We start from the raw sequence: 16282 nt of genomic DNA, 5'->3' as shown, positions 1-16282 counted from the left end.
GGCCCTAAGCAGCATCTTAGTTAACTTACGCCTTGGGCCATCTCTGCTGATTGCCCATGGAAGAGTCAAATACTGCCACATGCCCTATTCATCCTAAAGTTGTCAGAATACATTGAGGATAAAACAATACAATTATAAACTAGGCTGCTTATAATAATAAGTTATTGGGGAACAATACGTATTTGTCTTCAAATCCCATCTGAATGCCCGCATCATTTCTTAAGCAAGCAAAGTAAAAAAAGGGGAACTCACTGTATAAAGGAAAACAAAAAGTTTGTAATTTCAAAAGGCTGTCATAGAACACTGATTAACTTATACCATCAGTAACTTTGTTGGAGATGGAACAGCTAACTGAAACAAGTAGACGTGCCATTTGTCTTTTGCACCTTGGTCAGATTGCTGTTTGATAAGATGCATTTAAAAATGATAGTCACTGATTAAGTGTGTATTTTCTATAATTACTGATTACATCTAAGCATTCACTGTAATTATGGATAGACAGAAAAGCTATAAGGTTGAATTTGTATAGTACCCACACTACAAAGGGTGATGCGTTTGCGTTTTGTCTTCAAAAGTGTGATCTGCAAGGAAAAAACCAATCAGTATCAGTTGTGCTTTGACTAGTAGATACATGTTGTCACACAGACATGTCAGACAGAAACAAGATTGCCTATATGTACAATTACAACTATGGTGCATATAATTGATGCTTCTAATCTGTTCAGTGTTTAATTATGTACATTTAATGTATTGGATTAATATAGTTTATTATTTAATACGGATATTCAATCATAGATAAGCAAACTTTTCTGAATCAACCATCAGAAATATATGGTCCATGACAGGTTGTCATGATTCTGATCATTCAAGTCAAGAATAGAGTGTCAGAGTATTATGTTGATGATTTAATGACATTTCTCATTACAACTTTCTGTAATATCTAACTGATAGGTATGCATAACCTGTAATTACAATTTTTCTCAATCTCAGTTTGTTCATTGTCTCACTGAAAATAAATTGTCAATTGAAAAATCCTTGTTCTTCCATGATGAGAGATGAACATGCATGAACATCAAAGTTGTTGGCTGGTTGTCGAGGCCTTCCGTTTCCTAAAAGATAATAAAGAACAGTCAATCAACAAGTATGCAGAAGTGAGTATTGGAAGACAAAAAAAGGAGAACAGACAGAGCAGAGTTTTCAGGCACAGTTTGAAAACAGACATACCAGCTCTATTCTGATACCTGTACCCCTGCACAATTTTCTTTAATATCCAAAGTAATAGCTAAGTACTCCGCCCTGAGAGAGAGAGAAAAAAGGGCAAGCAGTTGTGAAAGAAAAGGATGTTGAAAACAGAACATACAGGGAGAGTTAAGTAGAAAAAGTGAACAGGAGCATGAACAGAAGCCACTCATAGGGACCAGTTCAGTAGAAATCACCAAGGGTAAATTATTGATACATAAGAGGCTGAATTTTTGTGAAGCTACTCACGCGCTGTCTCTCAAGGCCTCTTCCCCAGAAGCTGCTATCTTCTTATAGCAGTAAACCATCTCTACCAGGAGCCAAAACTGCACAGCAATGAGGAACACGTACATCATCACCTCCGACAATATGGATACCACGCCCCTGGTGACTTTGGGGGAAGGATCATGCATCTTGTTACTACATTAGTTTTTGCACCTACAACTAATTCACTCATTTCATACACATAACATTGTACATTCATATCTTGACAGTAAATTGTGCAATTATAACTATATGTATTTATTTGTTGCAATGTATATTTTGTGATAATTCTATTAATAAGATATGTTTGTAGATTTAATGTGATTTAGTATGATACCTCTATCATGTATTGTAGTTTTTTACCACTTGTATCAAAATACGCATCCAGTACTAGCCCAATTCACATATTTTTTAAATGTACCACAAATGATCTAAAAAGCGAATACAGTCAGTCCACCAAGTCTGTTGCACTCTCTCCTTTCTCAAAACTATGGAAGAATAGCTAACCATGACAGTGAGTGATGTATTGGAGGATCCATGTCCTGCCTGACTAACTCTGGAGTGGGGAAAACTGTATAAGAGGAAGAATATGGACATGGAAACAACACAGAAGAGACTCTACCACAACCCAGCGCCCAGATGACATTGTGTGATCTGTGCAAATGACCAATAAAAACAGTGACTTAAATTATTATTCCTAAACACCCATTCCAGATTGTTGATTCTGCTGTAAATGCTTTATGGAAGGCTTTTGAAAGGCCAAATTAAACCTGGCTACCATGATAGCTATAACAGTCTCTCCTGACAGAGTGCCAATAGGCTACCTACGTCGTGGCACCACGTTGATGTGGATGATCTTGGTGGCGTTGGTATGAAACTCATAGTTTGGGAAAGTGAGGATGCGGTTGAAGAAGCAGCGGTATGTGCCAATGTCATTGAAAGTCACATTGAGAATGTATAAGGAGCCATCTTGCAGATCCTGGGTCCTTTTGCTGCCGTTCCAGTCCAGGCGCTCGTAGAAACGTTCATCCTTGATGTCACCCACCTCATCCTCATAGCTGTAAATCTGGGAAGGAGAAAAAAAGGTGTAACGGTTCTATTGCACTACAGTGCGATATACTTGATAGATGTGCCTCATATTCAGCCCCCCTCAGAACACAAATTACCTTCACATATTATTCTAGATTTATCACATTATAATAGATATATTATCCTTGCAAAAGCCTACAGGGGAACTTACACAGAATGACGTCTCATGCTCTTGGAAACATTTGAAAATCAATTTGACCAGGACTCACAGGTGTGAACTTGCTTTCTCCCTTAGCCATGAAGGACCAGTCGACAGTGGCAGTGGCAGGCACCTCATTTCTCATCTTACAGGAGATACACCTCATCTTGAAGCCCTTGTTAGCCACTGCCTCCGTGTCGGACTCCACTTCCACACAAGCCGAATGGCACAGTCCAGCTGGAGAGGAAAGTATCGTAAGGGATGCTAGGTTTCTAGGTTATACCAATGAAGAAAGACGAAGTGAAGTGACCACCAAAAGTGGTGGTAATTCTTAGCTTTAAGAATACTATAAAATAGTACCCAAATTAAGGAAAAACTGATTTTCCAAATAGATTCTAAAGATTAATCTGATCAATCTTTCTTTGTGTGCTTGCTTCTGTCACTCACAACATGCTTGTTATTTCAGACCATAGTTTCATTTTGAGGGGGAGTTTAGTGTTAGTTTTTATTGTTCTTTGAATTACAAATTGATTGTTGATATTACACCTCAAACTTGTAACCACAATCCAAAAGCAAAGGGGAAATAAACCGTCAAGCAAAATCGAGCAATGCTACGGTTTTCCTTGCAACCTGTCCATAGGTTGATATCATTTAATGTATAGATGCTCTATATATGCCGTCATAAAGTCACATACTCGTCATTAGCTAGTAACACACCTGCAACTCCAAGAGTTTATCTCTCACACTGCACCCAGGTAGTTTTGACAGAGACAACTGCATCGCTCTCAACCAATCATCTTGTGCTGTTTTGACCTCTGGAGATGTATGTGTTTTCAAGTACAAATGGGGGAGGAGGGGGATAGGAATCAAAGTGCACAATCTGTCAGATGCACAGTGACTGCCAAAGTCAACTGCACTGTAGTTTGGTTGAGTTTCACAGTCAGGTATTGCATTAAATACTGTGCATAAAAATGTAGTAACACTGAAAAACTCTGCCTCACTGCAGAGAATGAGGGGATGACAGAGAGGAAGGGAAGGAAAAAGGAGAGAGTAAGAGAGAGTTAACAATCCTTGTACATTAACAGTCATTTCTAACCAAGCAGAAAGAGAGGTTTAATGCTTGCTGACACACTGCAGAGTGGAGGGAAGGAAACATGGAGGGAAGGTAAGAGAAAGTTAAGAACACATCAATTTGACATCAGCTACGAAGGACAGAAACATAATGTTTGGCATAGACCTTGGTGCTGTAGAAGATTAATAATACCACATGACACATGCCCATTCTTCATTTTGATGGGCCTGTGCGTTTGGTGTGAAAGGTGTATGACCCAGCTGTCTTAACAAAAGAGAGATATACACAAAGATAGCACATATCATGGGAGGTTTTATTTTGGATGGGGTGGAGAAACACACAGTGGGGAGAACTTGATGCTGCTGACTGTTCAATCAACAGCACAAGATGAGAGGTTTTAGACAAGTACAGTAAGTACCTTTCATCCAAAGACATAACTACCACTTAACTGAGCAGAGATGTATTAATATGACAAAATCACACGTAGTTGGCAACATCCATTGTGTAATGAGGGGCATCTGAGATTCAGTTCCACAACAAATACGACAAAACAGATAGAGATTTGCACTCTGAGGGATTTATGTTTGAGGCCAACAACAGACAATCTGGGAAAATGCAAAACATCTAAGACATCTCCATTTGAACCAACAAAGGCAAACATAGCACTGTGTTGCTGTTTGACTCATCCACAGTCTTTTCATTTTCACCATTGGGCTCATTCACAGTATTTTTTATCCCAGAACTAAATGCAATATGGAATAAAAAGTAAGATGAAAAAAGAGACAAAAACGTGGTTGGTAGATAAAACAAATTTATATGAAAATAAATTATGATGCATTGCTAGGTATTTATGCCAGAGTCTTAACAAATCAGAAGGCTAGCTCAAAACGTTTACATTAATTTACAATATTGCATGTTTAATCATGATGAGTAGTCAGCTGCAGAGTTCAGTATACACACAGATATACTTTTTAAAGGATTACATTGGAAAGAGGGGTAAATAAGAGAGGGAAAAAGGAATAAACTAAAACAGAAAGAGAACTGCCTCAGTATGTGTTGTGCTTTCTCAGGCGTGATGTAGAATAGTGTGAAGACCCGTAGTTATTAATAATAACCTTCTATTCTCAGGCTGCAATCCAATATTTGTATGGGTCTGGATGACCCTGTCGTTTTTATGGTCACACACGTGTATTCCCTACAGTGCATTCTGTATCTATAGCACTTTGTGTCACTCTTCTGAGTAACTGTTCTTCAATAGACCTTTTAGATTTACCCTCATTTTACTCCTCAACTCACTTCTCTTAATAAGTGGCTCCATACTACTTGTGTGCAGGCAAAGTCTTGTCACTTAAGGCTAATTCTGAGTGATCAAGTTGCTGCTAAAAAACGATGCTAACCTATTTACACAGCTACACAAGGACAATTGGCCACACCAACTCAATTTGTTATTCCATGCTTCTTTTTTCTCTCGAACTCAATCCTTTGCATATTTTGTGCAAGTTCTCATTTTGCCATCCACAAAGCATAGTGGCCATACTTTTTCTAAACAGCAGCACTTTCTGACTGCTTCCCATGCTTTTACAGTGCGACCCAGATAATTTAAGAGAAAAAAAACTATTGGATCCAACCATTTTGATAATTGCAGTCAACCGATTCAACCTTCCCTCCCTTCCCCTCCTTTGATATTAAGTAAACCACTGTAGGGCTAGCAGTGGTAGCCACCTGTATGGGCACCAAAAGGAAACATAGTGGGAGCGTACATGTACCAGGGCTTTCTAGATGGTACAGCCATTGCAAGGAAATTCATGAATTACTTACCTTGCAGCACCAGGAGTATGACAGGAACCAGCAAGATCCTCCCTGCAGGCATCATTGCCGAGCAGGAGGCAACTGTTGATAATGCCAACAGACACTCACACATATACACACCACACTCATATACACACCACAGACAAAGAAGGGGATGACAACAGGTAAAAACAGGCTGGCAGCTAGTCCATGTGGCTATACAATCAAGTCTGTTGGGTTTAATTTCCTTTAATCCAAGAGGGTCAGGCCAGTTAAAAAACTCCCATAAAAGAAATATCCAAGGGGGTTCACTTTTTACTCTTTTTCTCTCCAACAAATGTCAAAGATCTTTTCGAAGCAAGACTTGGTATGTGGTCTGTGAAACAGTTTCTTCTTTCAGGCTTTCCTCCACTGAGTGGATATAGTTTGGATGTTCACTGTGCACGAATAAGCAAGCAGCAAGGACAGGCTAGATTGAGAGCCACTTCAATGTCCAATTTCTTTTTTTTTTTGTCGAGTCAGAGTAGGCCTGGCTGAGAGTCACTGTCACCCAAAACCAAGATGTCTACTCTTACATGTACATTGATTCTCAGGTTTCGGCCCTTGTTGTTCCTAAGGGGCCTATATTCAGCTGTATAAAATTGGGTCAAGAGGTAGGTGCTAAAGTGACACTCCCCAGGCAAAAGAATAATCGGAAGTGTTTCCCTGTGAGTTAAAAAAATTACAGTAAAGTTGACACATGTTTAGATTAGTGAGATAAAGCCTACTGCTATAATACTTTTGTTGCATTTAGGGCTAGAACACAGATCATCAAATGAACATGTCCAACATTATTTTTTACCACCTTCTGTCCAAGCAGAGAAATATGATTAGGGCTACAAATAGCAATGCATGCAATTTCAAAGGAAAAATAAAGGTTGCATGATAATACCACAAATATTTTTACATGCTCATACCAATGTTTTTGCTAAATGTCGCTTATGTAAACCATGCACATTTTATTACTCCTCGTGTTTATTTTTTAGCCATGCATGTGGTATTTTTTTTTAAAGAATTATTTTTATTGTAGAAAGATCAGTACAAAACAAGCAGTATTCAAACAAGCAGTATTCATGCATGTGGTATTCGTCATTGTAGCCATGCACGTTGCACCATCATTTGGCCAGTTAGGCTATATACTTTTTACTGTAAGTAATGAACCCCGCGCATGCACAGCCAATTCGGATTAGCAAAACAGACCACTGGTATTTCTGAACATTAAATATGAAATGCGTAATAAATATTTGATCTTGAACTAAATTTAACTAGCTTAATATAACCAAATCAAATTTAAATTAGTCAGACTAACGGACATAAACCTGAAGGCCTATTGACCATTACTTAAATAAACTTGCTTTATGGTAGGGGTGGGCGGACTCAACAGGGTTTTCCATAGTAACAAGGGACTAATTTATCTACATAAATACGTTTACTTGTGGGTATTTCTGCTCTTTTCTAACCAAAGTTACAGAGAGGAATCAGGGGATACACATTATATCAGGCCATTTTTTCACCTGATATAATGTGTACCCCCTCCCCTAACATACAAAGGGTGTGTCCTGCCATCATATCTGTTATTTTCTGTGTTATTTTGGTCACAATGAACAACCTGAGATAATGCTTAATATAAAGATGTCTGTTCTTTTCTAGCAAAAGTTACAGAGGGGATACAAATTATATCAGGCCGTTTTTTCACCTGATATAATGTGTTGCCCCTCCCCTAACATGCAGAGGGTCTGTCAATGAACACAGAAGTTACAGAGGGGATACAAATTATATCAGGCCGTTTTTTCACCTGATATAATGTGTTGCCCCTCCCCTAACATGCAGAGGGTCTGTCAATGAACACAGAAGTTACAGAGGGGATACAAATTATATCAGGCCGTTTCTTTCACCGGTTTTAATGTGTACCCCCTTCCCTTGCATGCAAAGGGTCCTATCCTGCCATCATGTGTGTTATTTACTGTGTTTTTTTGGTCACAATGAACAACCTGAGATAATATGGAAATGTCCGCTCTTTCCTAGCAAAAGTTACAGTTTTCACCTGATATAATGTGTAGCCCCTCCCCTAACATGCAAAGGGTCTGTCCTGCCATCATGATAATGCATTCACTTGCTTGAATGATTTTGTAATTAGTTGATTATGATCATAATAAAACACAGGACAAAGAATTTTGGCAAAAATACTGTTAGTATAGTGTGCTGCTGGGTCATGTTACTGTTCGTGCATGCCGGTGTCGTGCCAAGGCACTTATCTCCGCCAGGGTTTGCATCCCCTGGAAGCGCACATGCACTCAGAGAAGCGAGTTTAACTTCGAATTCACCTCTTAAATTGAACAAATAGCGATGTGGAAAACTCAGACGCTCTTATAAAGTGACTTACAGTAAGTACAAGGACATTCGCCTCGGGGCAAGTAGGGTGAAGTGCCTTTCTCAAGGACACAATGTCATTTGACACGTTTGGAAATCGGACCGGCAAACTTAATTATCCAATTCCCTAGCTGCTCAGCCATCTGACCCCCGTCTCTACATAAATACGTTTATTTGGTCACAATGAACAACCTGAGATAATATGGAAATGTGTTCACCTTATACAATGTGTAGCCCCTCCCCTAACATGCAAAGAGTCTGTCAATGAACACAGAAGTTACAGAGGTGATACACATTATATCAGGTGAAAAACGGCCTGATATAATGTGTATCCCCTCTGTAACTTTTCTATAAAAGAGCAGACATCTCCATATTATCTCAGGCTGTTCATTGTGACCAAAAGAACACAGAAAATAACACACATGATGGCAGGACAGATGCATGTTAGGGGAGGGGGTACACATTTTATCAGGTGAAAAAACGGCCTGATTTGTTTATCCCCTCTGTAACTTCTGTGTTAATTCACAGACCCTTTACATGTTAGGGAAGGGGGTAACAACGGTAGAAAAACGGCCTGATATAATATGTATCCCCTCTGTAACTTTTGCTAGAAAATAGCAGACATCTTCATATCATCACAGGTTGTTCATTTACGTTTACATTTATGCATTTAGCCGACGCTTTTATCCAAAGCGACTTCCAAAAGAGAACTTCACAAAAGTGCACAGGTCACTGATCATAACAACGAGATAGTCCCAAACATTGCGGGTAACCAAAACATGAAGCATACATTGTGAAAAGTAAGTCCAAAAGGGAAGAACCATAAGAGCATGTAGTTAAACAAGATACAATTAAACAACGTGAACCTTGGAAAGTGCAAGGGTGTACCTGTGAAAAAAAAACAACCAACACAATTATATTACACAGCAAGTACAACAGTTTTAAGTCATTTATAACTAACCAACAAGAGCAACAAGTCTTTCAATAAGAGTCACTCGGCAATACTGGCCCTGTACTTACCTGGTATCGCATCGATACCAAATGTTGCAGTATCGCACACCCCTACTTTATGGAACAGGCCCGGGGTTGACTGGTTGAAAATTAACTTTGGTATGAAACTGGGCCATACCAACTGATTTGGTGTGTCCCACTCATTTCGAAACTATGCTTATGGAAATTGCAGAACAAATAAAAAAACAACACATAAATAATATGTGTACATGTATTAATAGTAAACAACTGTATATACTTCAGCATCTAAGTAGTTTACTATTTGTTACGTGTAAAAGCCACCCCTGGGTTACAATATTTTTGCGCGCTCACCTGTCTGTCGTAGACTCCTGACGTAGCCAACTGGCGCACCCAAATTTACATTGTGATACAAAATGGGGGATTTTGTTGGTTGAGGAAAATAAGAATTGGTTTCTGTTTGTTCAGGGCTCTAATTCATTTACAGTTTAATAGTTGTCACATAATCAGAATTGTGTTGTGTATATGCAGATCATTCGAAGATTTCTTTTTTATCCAGAAAGGATATAAACATGTTCTTGATCCACGTCGTGATCGTTTTAATTGCAACAGGTAGGCCGACAGAAATGTAAAAATGAAATTACCGTTCTGCAATATTTGATTTTGAAACGCTGTAAGGAACTTTGTTAGGAACATATTTTGACTAAAATATGTTGTAGTAGATATTCGTGATCTTAATAGATTAAGTTTAGCTGCTCATAGGGATTGGCCTAGTAAACTTTTTTTGTGGTTGTGCACAGTTCTGTTTACCTGTAACCTACCTCATGTCCTGAGCAGGTTTATTTATTTATTTAATTTAAAATGTAGTTGTCCTCTAACCGATAAATAAGATACAACCTTCCATACCAGGTGTAGGCCTATTAGTTCTTTATATTTCACATCACACAGAGCTGAGTGGGGTGTTTTGATCACAATTAAGATCTAATTTAGTACCCTACTAATTTGTTGGAAGACATGAATAGAAGTTACAATTAATGTGCAATATGAATATTTGAATATTAACCCGTTAACAGTGTACTGTAATACTTCGAAAATAATCCAGTAGAGATCTCGGTCTCATTGCAGTTGCGAAATAGTTTACTGGTGTCTGTAATTGCAGCCACACCTTAAAAGCAGAGGGGCCTGATCTGATTTGTAATTGTTTACCTACTTACTTAAAATGTATGAATTTATCTTGGATTGTAAAGGATGTCAATATTTGGCTGCGCTACTTGTAGTATTTTGCCTAAATATGCCCCATCATCTTTTAGGCTCCACTATGGCCATCTCGGTCCAGTGCCCTCAGAAGAGGTACATAGTCATATTGTTTCAGCCGGTCACCCTCACCTGCAACTTCCAGACATCCTCCACCCAGCCACCTGTGGTTACCTGGAGGTACAAGTCCTACTGTAGAGACCCAATCCAGGCTGCACTCAACCCCAGCAGTGCAGACAATATGTTGTCACAGAACAACCCCAATTACAATCCTAACATTGAGTGCTCAGACAGTTTACGAACGGTGCGCAATGTGGCTTCCAAACAAGGAAGCTCTGTCACCTTGGGCCAGGAATATCAGGGACGCAAAGTCACCATCATAAACAGTGAGTTTGTGTGTGAATGCCTTTATCTTGGTTTCTGTGTATCTGTATTTGACTCTTTGTATTTGATCTGAGTGTGCTAGTTGTATAATGGCATTTGCAGTAGCCCGTTACATAAGGGGTCTACCTTTTAGTCTGCTCATATTAGATCCATGTTGTCTTTGTAGATGCTGACCTAAGCATCGCCCAGACGGCATGGGGAGACAGTGGTGTGTATGTCTGCTCTGTGATTTCGGCTCAGGACCTGACTGGGAACAGTGAGGACTACACTGAGCTCATAGTGTTGGGTGAGTGTCTCCTTACAGGCTGGATCATCTGCAGAACTCCCCCACTCCTCTATCATCCATCTGTCTACCTTCAAGACAACTGCTTCTCTGCTTTTCTATTTCTTCTCACATCTCGTCCGTCCTTTGCGATAAGTATGAATATTGACCAACTATGTCACTGAAACACAGTTTCCTGTGTATAATTCTGAAACTGAAATTGCTACCTGTGTGCGAAATCCTGTAGCAAATAGTTCTTTGGAGAAACCACAATATTACAGGTAGTTACTAGTTAGTCGTATACTACGTGAGGAGTTAATTGTAAGTAATTGTGGATTTATCTTTCTTTCACAGAGAGAAAGTCAAATACAACTGACCTTCTGCCTGAGATTGACTTACTGGTTATGGAAGGTACAGAAGCCAATCGAGAGTTAGAATGAGTCCCCATAAAAAGTCCCCATAACTCAAAATTCGAAGAAAATAGAAAGTTGCTCAGAAAGTCTTGAATATTTATACAAATATCTGGTCAAAAGTCGCTTCTCTTCCTTTCTCATCTTTTTAGACTTGTCCTGACAAATTACAATCAACCATGGGCTTCTCACAAATGGAAAAGGGCCTTTTTCTCTTTCCACTCCTTCAACTTTTTCTGTTTGCTACTGCTTAACTCTCAGCAGATAATGTACCAGCCTTGGGCTCTGTAGCTACACTGGCCAATCAGTTTATTATAATTGTATATTTTCTGCTGCATCAAGTGAACAAAAATGTCACAAAATGAAAAGGTCTACTACACTGACTCAAAAAACTTTTCATGGCTGATGTCATTGTTTGAAGAATAAAAGGAAAAAAACTGTCAGGTTTCTCTAAACTCTGACTAACCAGTCATCTTAAATGTATTATTTCTATTATGAATTAGTCAATTGATGTAACATTTGGGAAAATTCAGTACATATCACTGCATTTGTAGTGTTTATACAGAACAGTACAAAGCTTCCCCTGAAGCCACAACTAGTAACTAACAGTTTGAGGTACTTTCCATATACACACACAAAATGCAATGTTTAAAAATAGGGAGTCTTAGCATAGATAGGGTCTTGAAAGCCAAGTATGCTTTTAGTTGGAAAAGGTAAAAGCAGCTGGGTTAGTAACAATGATTTCTCTCTGTCTCCCATTTCATCCTCTGCCCCTTAGACTGGCTGCTGGTCGTGCTGGTGGTATTTGGCTTCCTGCTGCTGTTACTTTTCATAGGGATCTGCTGGTGCCAGTGCTGCCCACACACCTGCTGCTGTTACATCAGCTGCCCTTGCTGCCCTGAGCGCTGCTGCTGCCCCCGGGCACGTAAGTACCCCCCCCCCCCCCATAGGATGAAGCCCACAATCTGTGTCTGAGTGACATCATAACAACAAAGTGTGTTTTGATACAGAATTCCCAGTTGGTAAAGTATGTCTTAAAACAAGACACGGTGTGCTGCAGGGAAAAATGCCTGGAAAAGCTAGTGATGACACTCAAATCAACACCATCATACTGTACCAAAGTCACCTGACCCACACCAGTCTCCAAACAGTCCGCCAATCAAGTTTGCTAAGAAACCACCATAACTGGTCTGATTTCCTTTTTATGAAATTATTATTGGGATTCCACCAAATCAGCATAGATGCAGAAGGTGTCAGACTTAGCAACGTTGTGTCATGACAACAACCTGACCCATCAGAGAGACAATGAACTGATTGTTGATTTCAAGCCAAACAAGAAGAGCCACTCCCCCATCACCATCACCGGAGAGGAAGTAGAGAGAATCAGCTGTTTAGTTGCTTCCACGTTCTGAGGTGGTGTTGACAACAATCAATCATGCAAACATTAAACTTGTCCAATTGGCTATCTTATTGCTTTTCACAGTGTATGAGGCTGGAAAAGCAGTGAAGTCGGGTGTGCCCAGTCAGTATGCCCCAACACTCTATGCCCCCAGCATGTATGCCCAGCCCCCATATGTAGGGGGTATGAACCAGCCCGGCATGCCACTCCTGCCTATGCCTTCCCATCCCAATGGTTATGGACGTGACTATGATGCCACCAGTTCAGGTAAGAAATGTCTTCAGGAAAAACATTATTTTTATTAAATTAAGAATCAACATCTAGTTGTCAGTAGACCTTATGCATATACTAGACATTTTGTGACTTTGGATTGCTTAAAGGCCTATCACATAATGATCAGTCAGAGTAGCACTCATAGGGAGTCATTAGAGACTAAATCGAAGTGTCCTTGTGTGCATTGTCTGTCTATTGCAAAAATCGGACATAAGTGTGGTGATGACGAGGACGATAGTAGACAGCTGTTGTTTTTGTTTAAATCTCGTTAATCATACAAAAATATATTATGTAGCCCTCAAACAATTACAGACTGCAAGAATATAGACCTCATATGTTTCTATATGGGGTTAGTAGATGTGCCCCAACGCCACTTAAAAGTCTCAAATTTTTAAAATCCCAAATCCAAGTCCTCACCACCCCTTGGTTCCTCCCCCAATCCCAATTTTCATCTCAATTTCAAGTGTTGTTATGCACCGCTGTTGTTATGCATTGTGATTGTTTCCTAATCTCTGTTGGTGTCCTTCATTTCTGCAGTTGGGCATGGCTCCCAAGTGCCTCTGCTCCATGACCAGGACAGTGGAGGAGTAGATCATAGTAAGTGGTGGACGTGATGAATACAGGATTGATCTTCAGTCAGTTTAGGAATTAGATTAAGAACTCAAATAACTAGCTGTTGTTTAATGGTCAGTTCGTTATTTACTGATCCCTTATTCTGCCCTCAGCCCGGAGTGGCTATCGTATCCAGGTGGACCCTGATGGAAATGCGACTCGGGCCATCTACTACATGGAGAAAGAGCTGGCCAACATGGACCCCACACGGCCTGGAGACAAACCTGGAAAGTACCACTGTAAGCAAACTTTTCCTAGCTATCTTCCCAACATAACTCATCTAGACCAAAACATTTTTGTTGATTTCCCTCCCTTTCTCTCTCTCTCTTACACACACACACACACAGTGGACGGGGGAATGAGTGAGGTTAGCTCCCTGCACGACGGCTTGGATCCTCGTCGTGGAGGTGGGCGCTCCCAGCCCCCTCCTCTCGCCACAGTCTACGACCAGGACGAGGCAATGAGCACCATCAGCAGTGTGTCCCAGCATGTCCAGCGTCGGGATGATTACCCCCAGCGTGGGGGGAGGACCTCTGCAGACCACATGGGTGGCCGTGGGCGTGCCCGATCAATGGAAAACCTGGATGACATTACCCGCCGATACCCACAAGACACTCGTGAAGACGCTCGTGGATACCGCCGTGATGAAGGGGCCAGAGGCCGGAGAGGGTCAGTCACTGTTCTTCCTTTACTTCCACCCCTACCTGATTTGACACTTATTAGTTCTACATTTTCTCAATATGCGGGTTAGGGTTGGTGTCGTTTAAAAATCTGTTTGTGTGTCCGTCTTTAGATCTGATGAGGAGTGGAGCAGCAGCAGCCGCGGTGGCTACGGTCGCGACTTTGACGACCGTCACCGACGTGACTACTCACCTGAGCCCCGACGCGGTGGCAGTCCAGCCAGTGGTCTTCAAGGCAGACGCACGCGTAGTCGTGACGACCTGATGGACCGCGAGCGTGGCAGAGGCGGGGCGGATGCCTACGATGACAGCTTCCTGCGGGAAGCTATGGAGAAGAAGAAGCTGGGAGAGCAGCAGAGAACACGGAGCCGAGAGTACCTGGACTACGAGAGTGACCGTTCGAACCGAGGACGGGACACGCGCGGGCCTCCCCCCCTTCCTCTGGTGGCGCCTTCTGCCTACCCAGACACTGGTGCTCGAGATGACTACCCGCGTCCTCCACCACCACATTACAGTGACAGCGAGAGCATTCCATCCTCAAAGAAAAGCAACCTGCGCAAGGTATGTAAAAAGAGGAGTGAATGAGACTAACAGTGTTGTATCCAATAACTACCTACGAACTACAGTCTGTAAGATTGCATAAACATGTATATTATATGGAAAGCATTTGTATATATTGCATTGTTTGTGATAAATATAGTATAGCAATAAAGTCCATAAGAAAGTTTTAGAGGATTGCAACCTTTTTCTTTTTTTGACTTTACATTGGTTGTACGGAAAAATATTTATTTCCAAATATAACGACGTGTTATAATAGATGTCGATGTATTGAATATGTTTTATTGCCTGGTACCACACACCCCACTGAAATGTTCGACCAACAATATTCTTTTTTCTCCACAGAATGGAGCCGTGAGCCGTGAGAGTCTTGTTGTGTGAGACTTCAACACAACACCTGATATAAGGATATCCATTAATGTGTCAACCAAATGCAATCAATAATTATTTCATGGAATCATTAGATGCACAAAATAACCTCAAAATGTTCCAGATGTAACCTTTTTCAGCCTAAGAACCCAAATCTTTATAACAATTGTTCTTATAAATATTGTTTTGTGGTGCCTTACTGACCTGAAATTCTAAATGGAACCTATTTTGGGAGCTTTTTTAGGGTAATAAATGGTTCTATTAAGGGCTGTTATTTTTATACTGTGGACTGTGTAAATAAACAAAATTTTATGTACAATATAATTTTAGATTGAATTGTTAGTTTAACCCTGGATGGTAATGAACAAGCATGCAAATAATATAATTTTCTAAACGTGGCTTTAAGGAACTGAGACTTCTTGTAATTGAGGTACAGTCTGCTGTAAAATTAAGTCAATATTATTAAATTCAGTTTAAAGTCATTTTGACTTTTTGAATAAATATTTGATGACTATCATGTAATTTGCAGGCATTTTTGATATTGAATATAAACATATTGAAATCAGGCTAGTTAGTCCAGGACTAATGAAAAGACTAATAAATTGTTTAACTTTCTGTACTTGCTTAAACTCTGTACATTAGAAATGCTTCCCCCCCCTCCCCAAAGACTTTAATTAGTTTTTGTTTTAGTATTTTAGAGATTTCAGCATAGTGTAGCTACAGCTTGGTTCCAGCTTTTATTTGCTGATGTTATGTGGGATTAGATTGGATGTCTTATTTTTTACATTACTTTTTTCAAACACTCTGCATTATTCTACAGTGCACATGTACTTGTCCAGGTATTTGACAATAAAAGCTTTTTAAATATTTTAATCTTCTTTTTGTCTTGGTTTACACCACCAGATGTCCCTCTTGTTTCTGTGTGGAAACTTTGTCAGCTAATTACACTGTTGAGACTACTACATTCACCCTGTGGGAATCTGTATGACAAATGCTTTTCACTACTTATAATAATCAAGCCATCTCATCAACCATGTGTTCTTATCATGCTTTTTTTATACATCCCTCACTAAAGATTATTCTATAAATCTTCTGACAAACTTTCATAATGA

General features: G+C 40.0%; 2 protein-coding genes across 3 annotated transcripts; one reads left to right on the top strand and one right to left on the bottom strand.

Annotated features, from left to right (window-relative positions):
* Nucleotides 1-1229: 1229 nt before the first annotated feature.
* Nucleotides 1230-6378, bottom strand: scn1ba (sodium channel, voltage-gated, type I, beta a). The gene is made up of 5 exons (XM_084670344.1): nt 5622-6378; nt 2802-2968; nt 2332-2569; nt 1489-1630; nt 1230-1296 (listed from the first exon to the last, which is right to left on the bottom strand). Exons 1-5 carry the CDS (start codon nt 5722-5724, stop codon nt 1230-1232), a joined length of 717 nt encoding a protein of 238 aa, XP_084526470.1. The 5' UTR covers nt 5725-6378.
* A 2993-nt stretch (nt 6379-9371) lies between these two features.
* lsr (lipolysis stimulated lipoprotein receptor) lies at nt 9372-16037 on the top strand. Of its 2 annotated transcripts, XM_084708622.1 has the most exons (11): nt 9372-9581; nt 10280-10609; nt 10774-10893; nt 11224-11280; nt 12058-12204; nt 12763-12945; nt 13489-13548; nt 13677-13802; nt 13911-14232; nt 14357-14804; nt 15147-16037. In XM_084708622.1, the coding sequence occupies exons 1-11, from the start codon at nt 9542-9544 to the stop codon at nt 15180-15182; spliced, it is 1869 nt and encodes a 622-aa protein (XP_084564748.1). In that variant the 5' UTR covers nt 9372-9541; the 3' UTR covers nt 15183-16037. The 2 variants fall into 2 exon arrangements, with proteins under 2 accessions (XP_084564748.1, XP_084564749.1); XM_084708623.1 differs by lacking the exon at nt 11224-11280.
* The last annotated feature ends 245 nt before the right edge of the window (nt 16038-16282 follow it).

This window comes from Hypomesus nipponensis, chromosome 2, assembly GCF_054491055.1.
Source record: "Hypomesus nipponensis isolate SF chromosome 2, ASM5449105v1, whole genome shotgun sequence".
Lineage (NCBI taxonomy): Eukaryota > Metazoa > Chordata > Actinopteri > Osmeriformes > Osmeridae > Hypomesus > Hypomesus nipponensis.
This window is presented reverse-complemented; position numbering and strand designations above follow the sequence as displayed.

Bases quoted from the DNA above. Each gene is read 5' to 3' on its own strand.
- lsr (XM_084708622.1), top strand. From the start codon at position 9,542: ATGTTCTTGATCCACGTCGTGATCGTTTTAATTGCAACAG. The intron at 11,281-12,057 runs GTACAGAAGCCA...TCTGCCCCTTAG, and splicing joins TGACTTACTGGTTATGGAAG to ACTGGCTGCTGGTCGTGCTG. The intron at 12,205-12,762 runs GTAAGTACCCCC...TGCTTTTCACAG, and splicing joins CTGCTGCTGCCCCCGGGCAC to TGTATGAGGCTGGAAAAGCA.
- scn1ba (XM_084670344.1), bottom strand. From the start codon at position 5,724: ATGTGTGAGTGTCTGTTGGCATTATCAACAGTTGCCTCCTGCTCGGCA. The intron at 1,631-2,331 runs GTAGGTAGCCTA...CTTCCCCCAAAG, and splicing joins CATCAACGTGGTGCCACGAC to TCACCAGGGGCGTGGTATCC. The intron at 1,297-1,488 runs GTGAGTAGCTTC...TCTCTCTCTCAG, and splicing joins GAGGCCTTGAGAGACAGCGC to GGCGGAGTACTTAGCTATTA.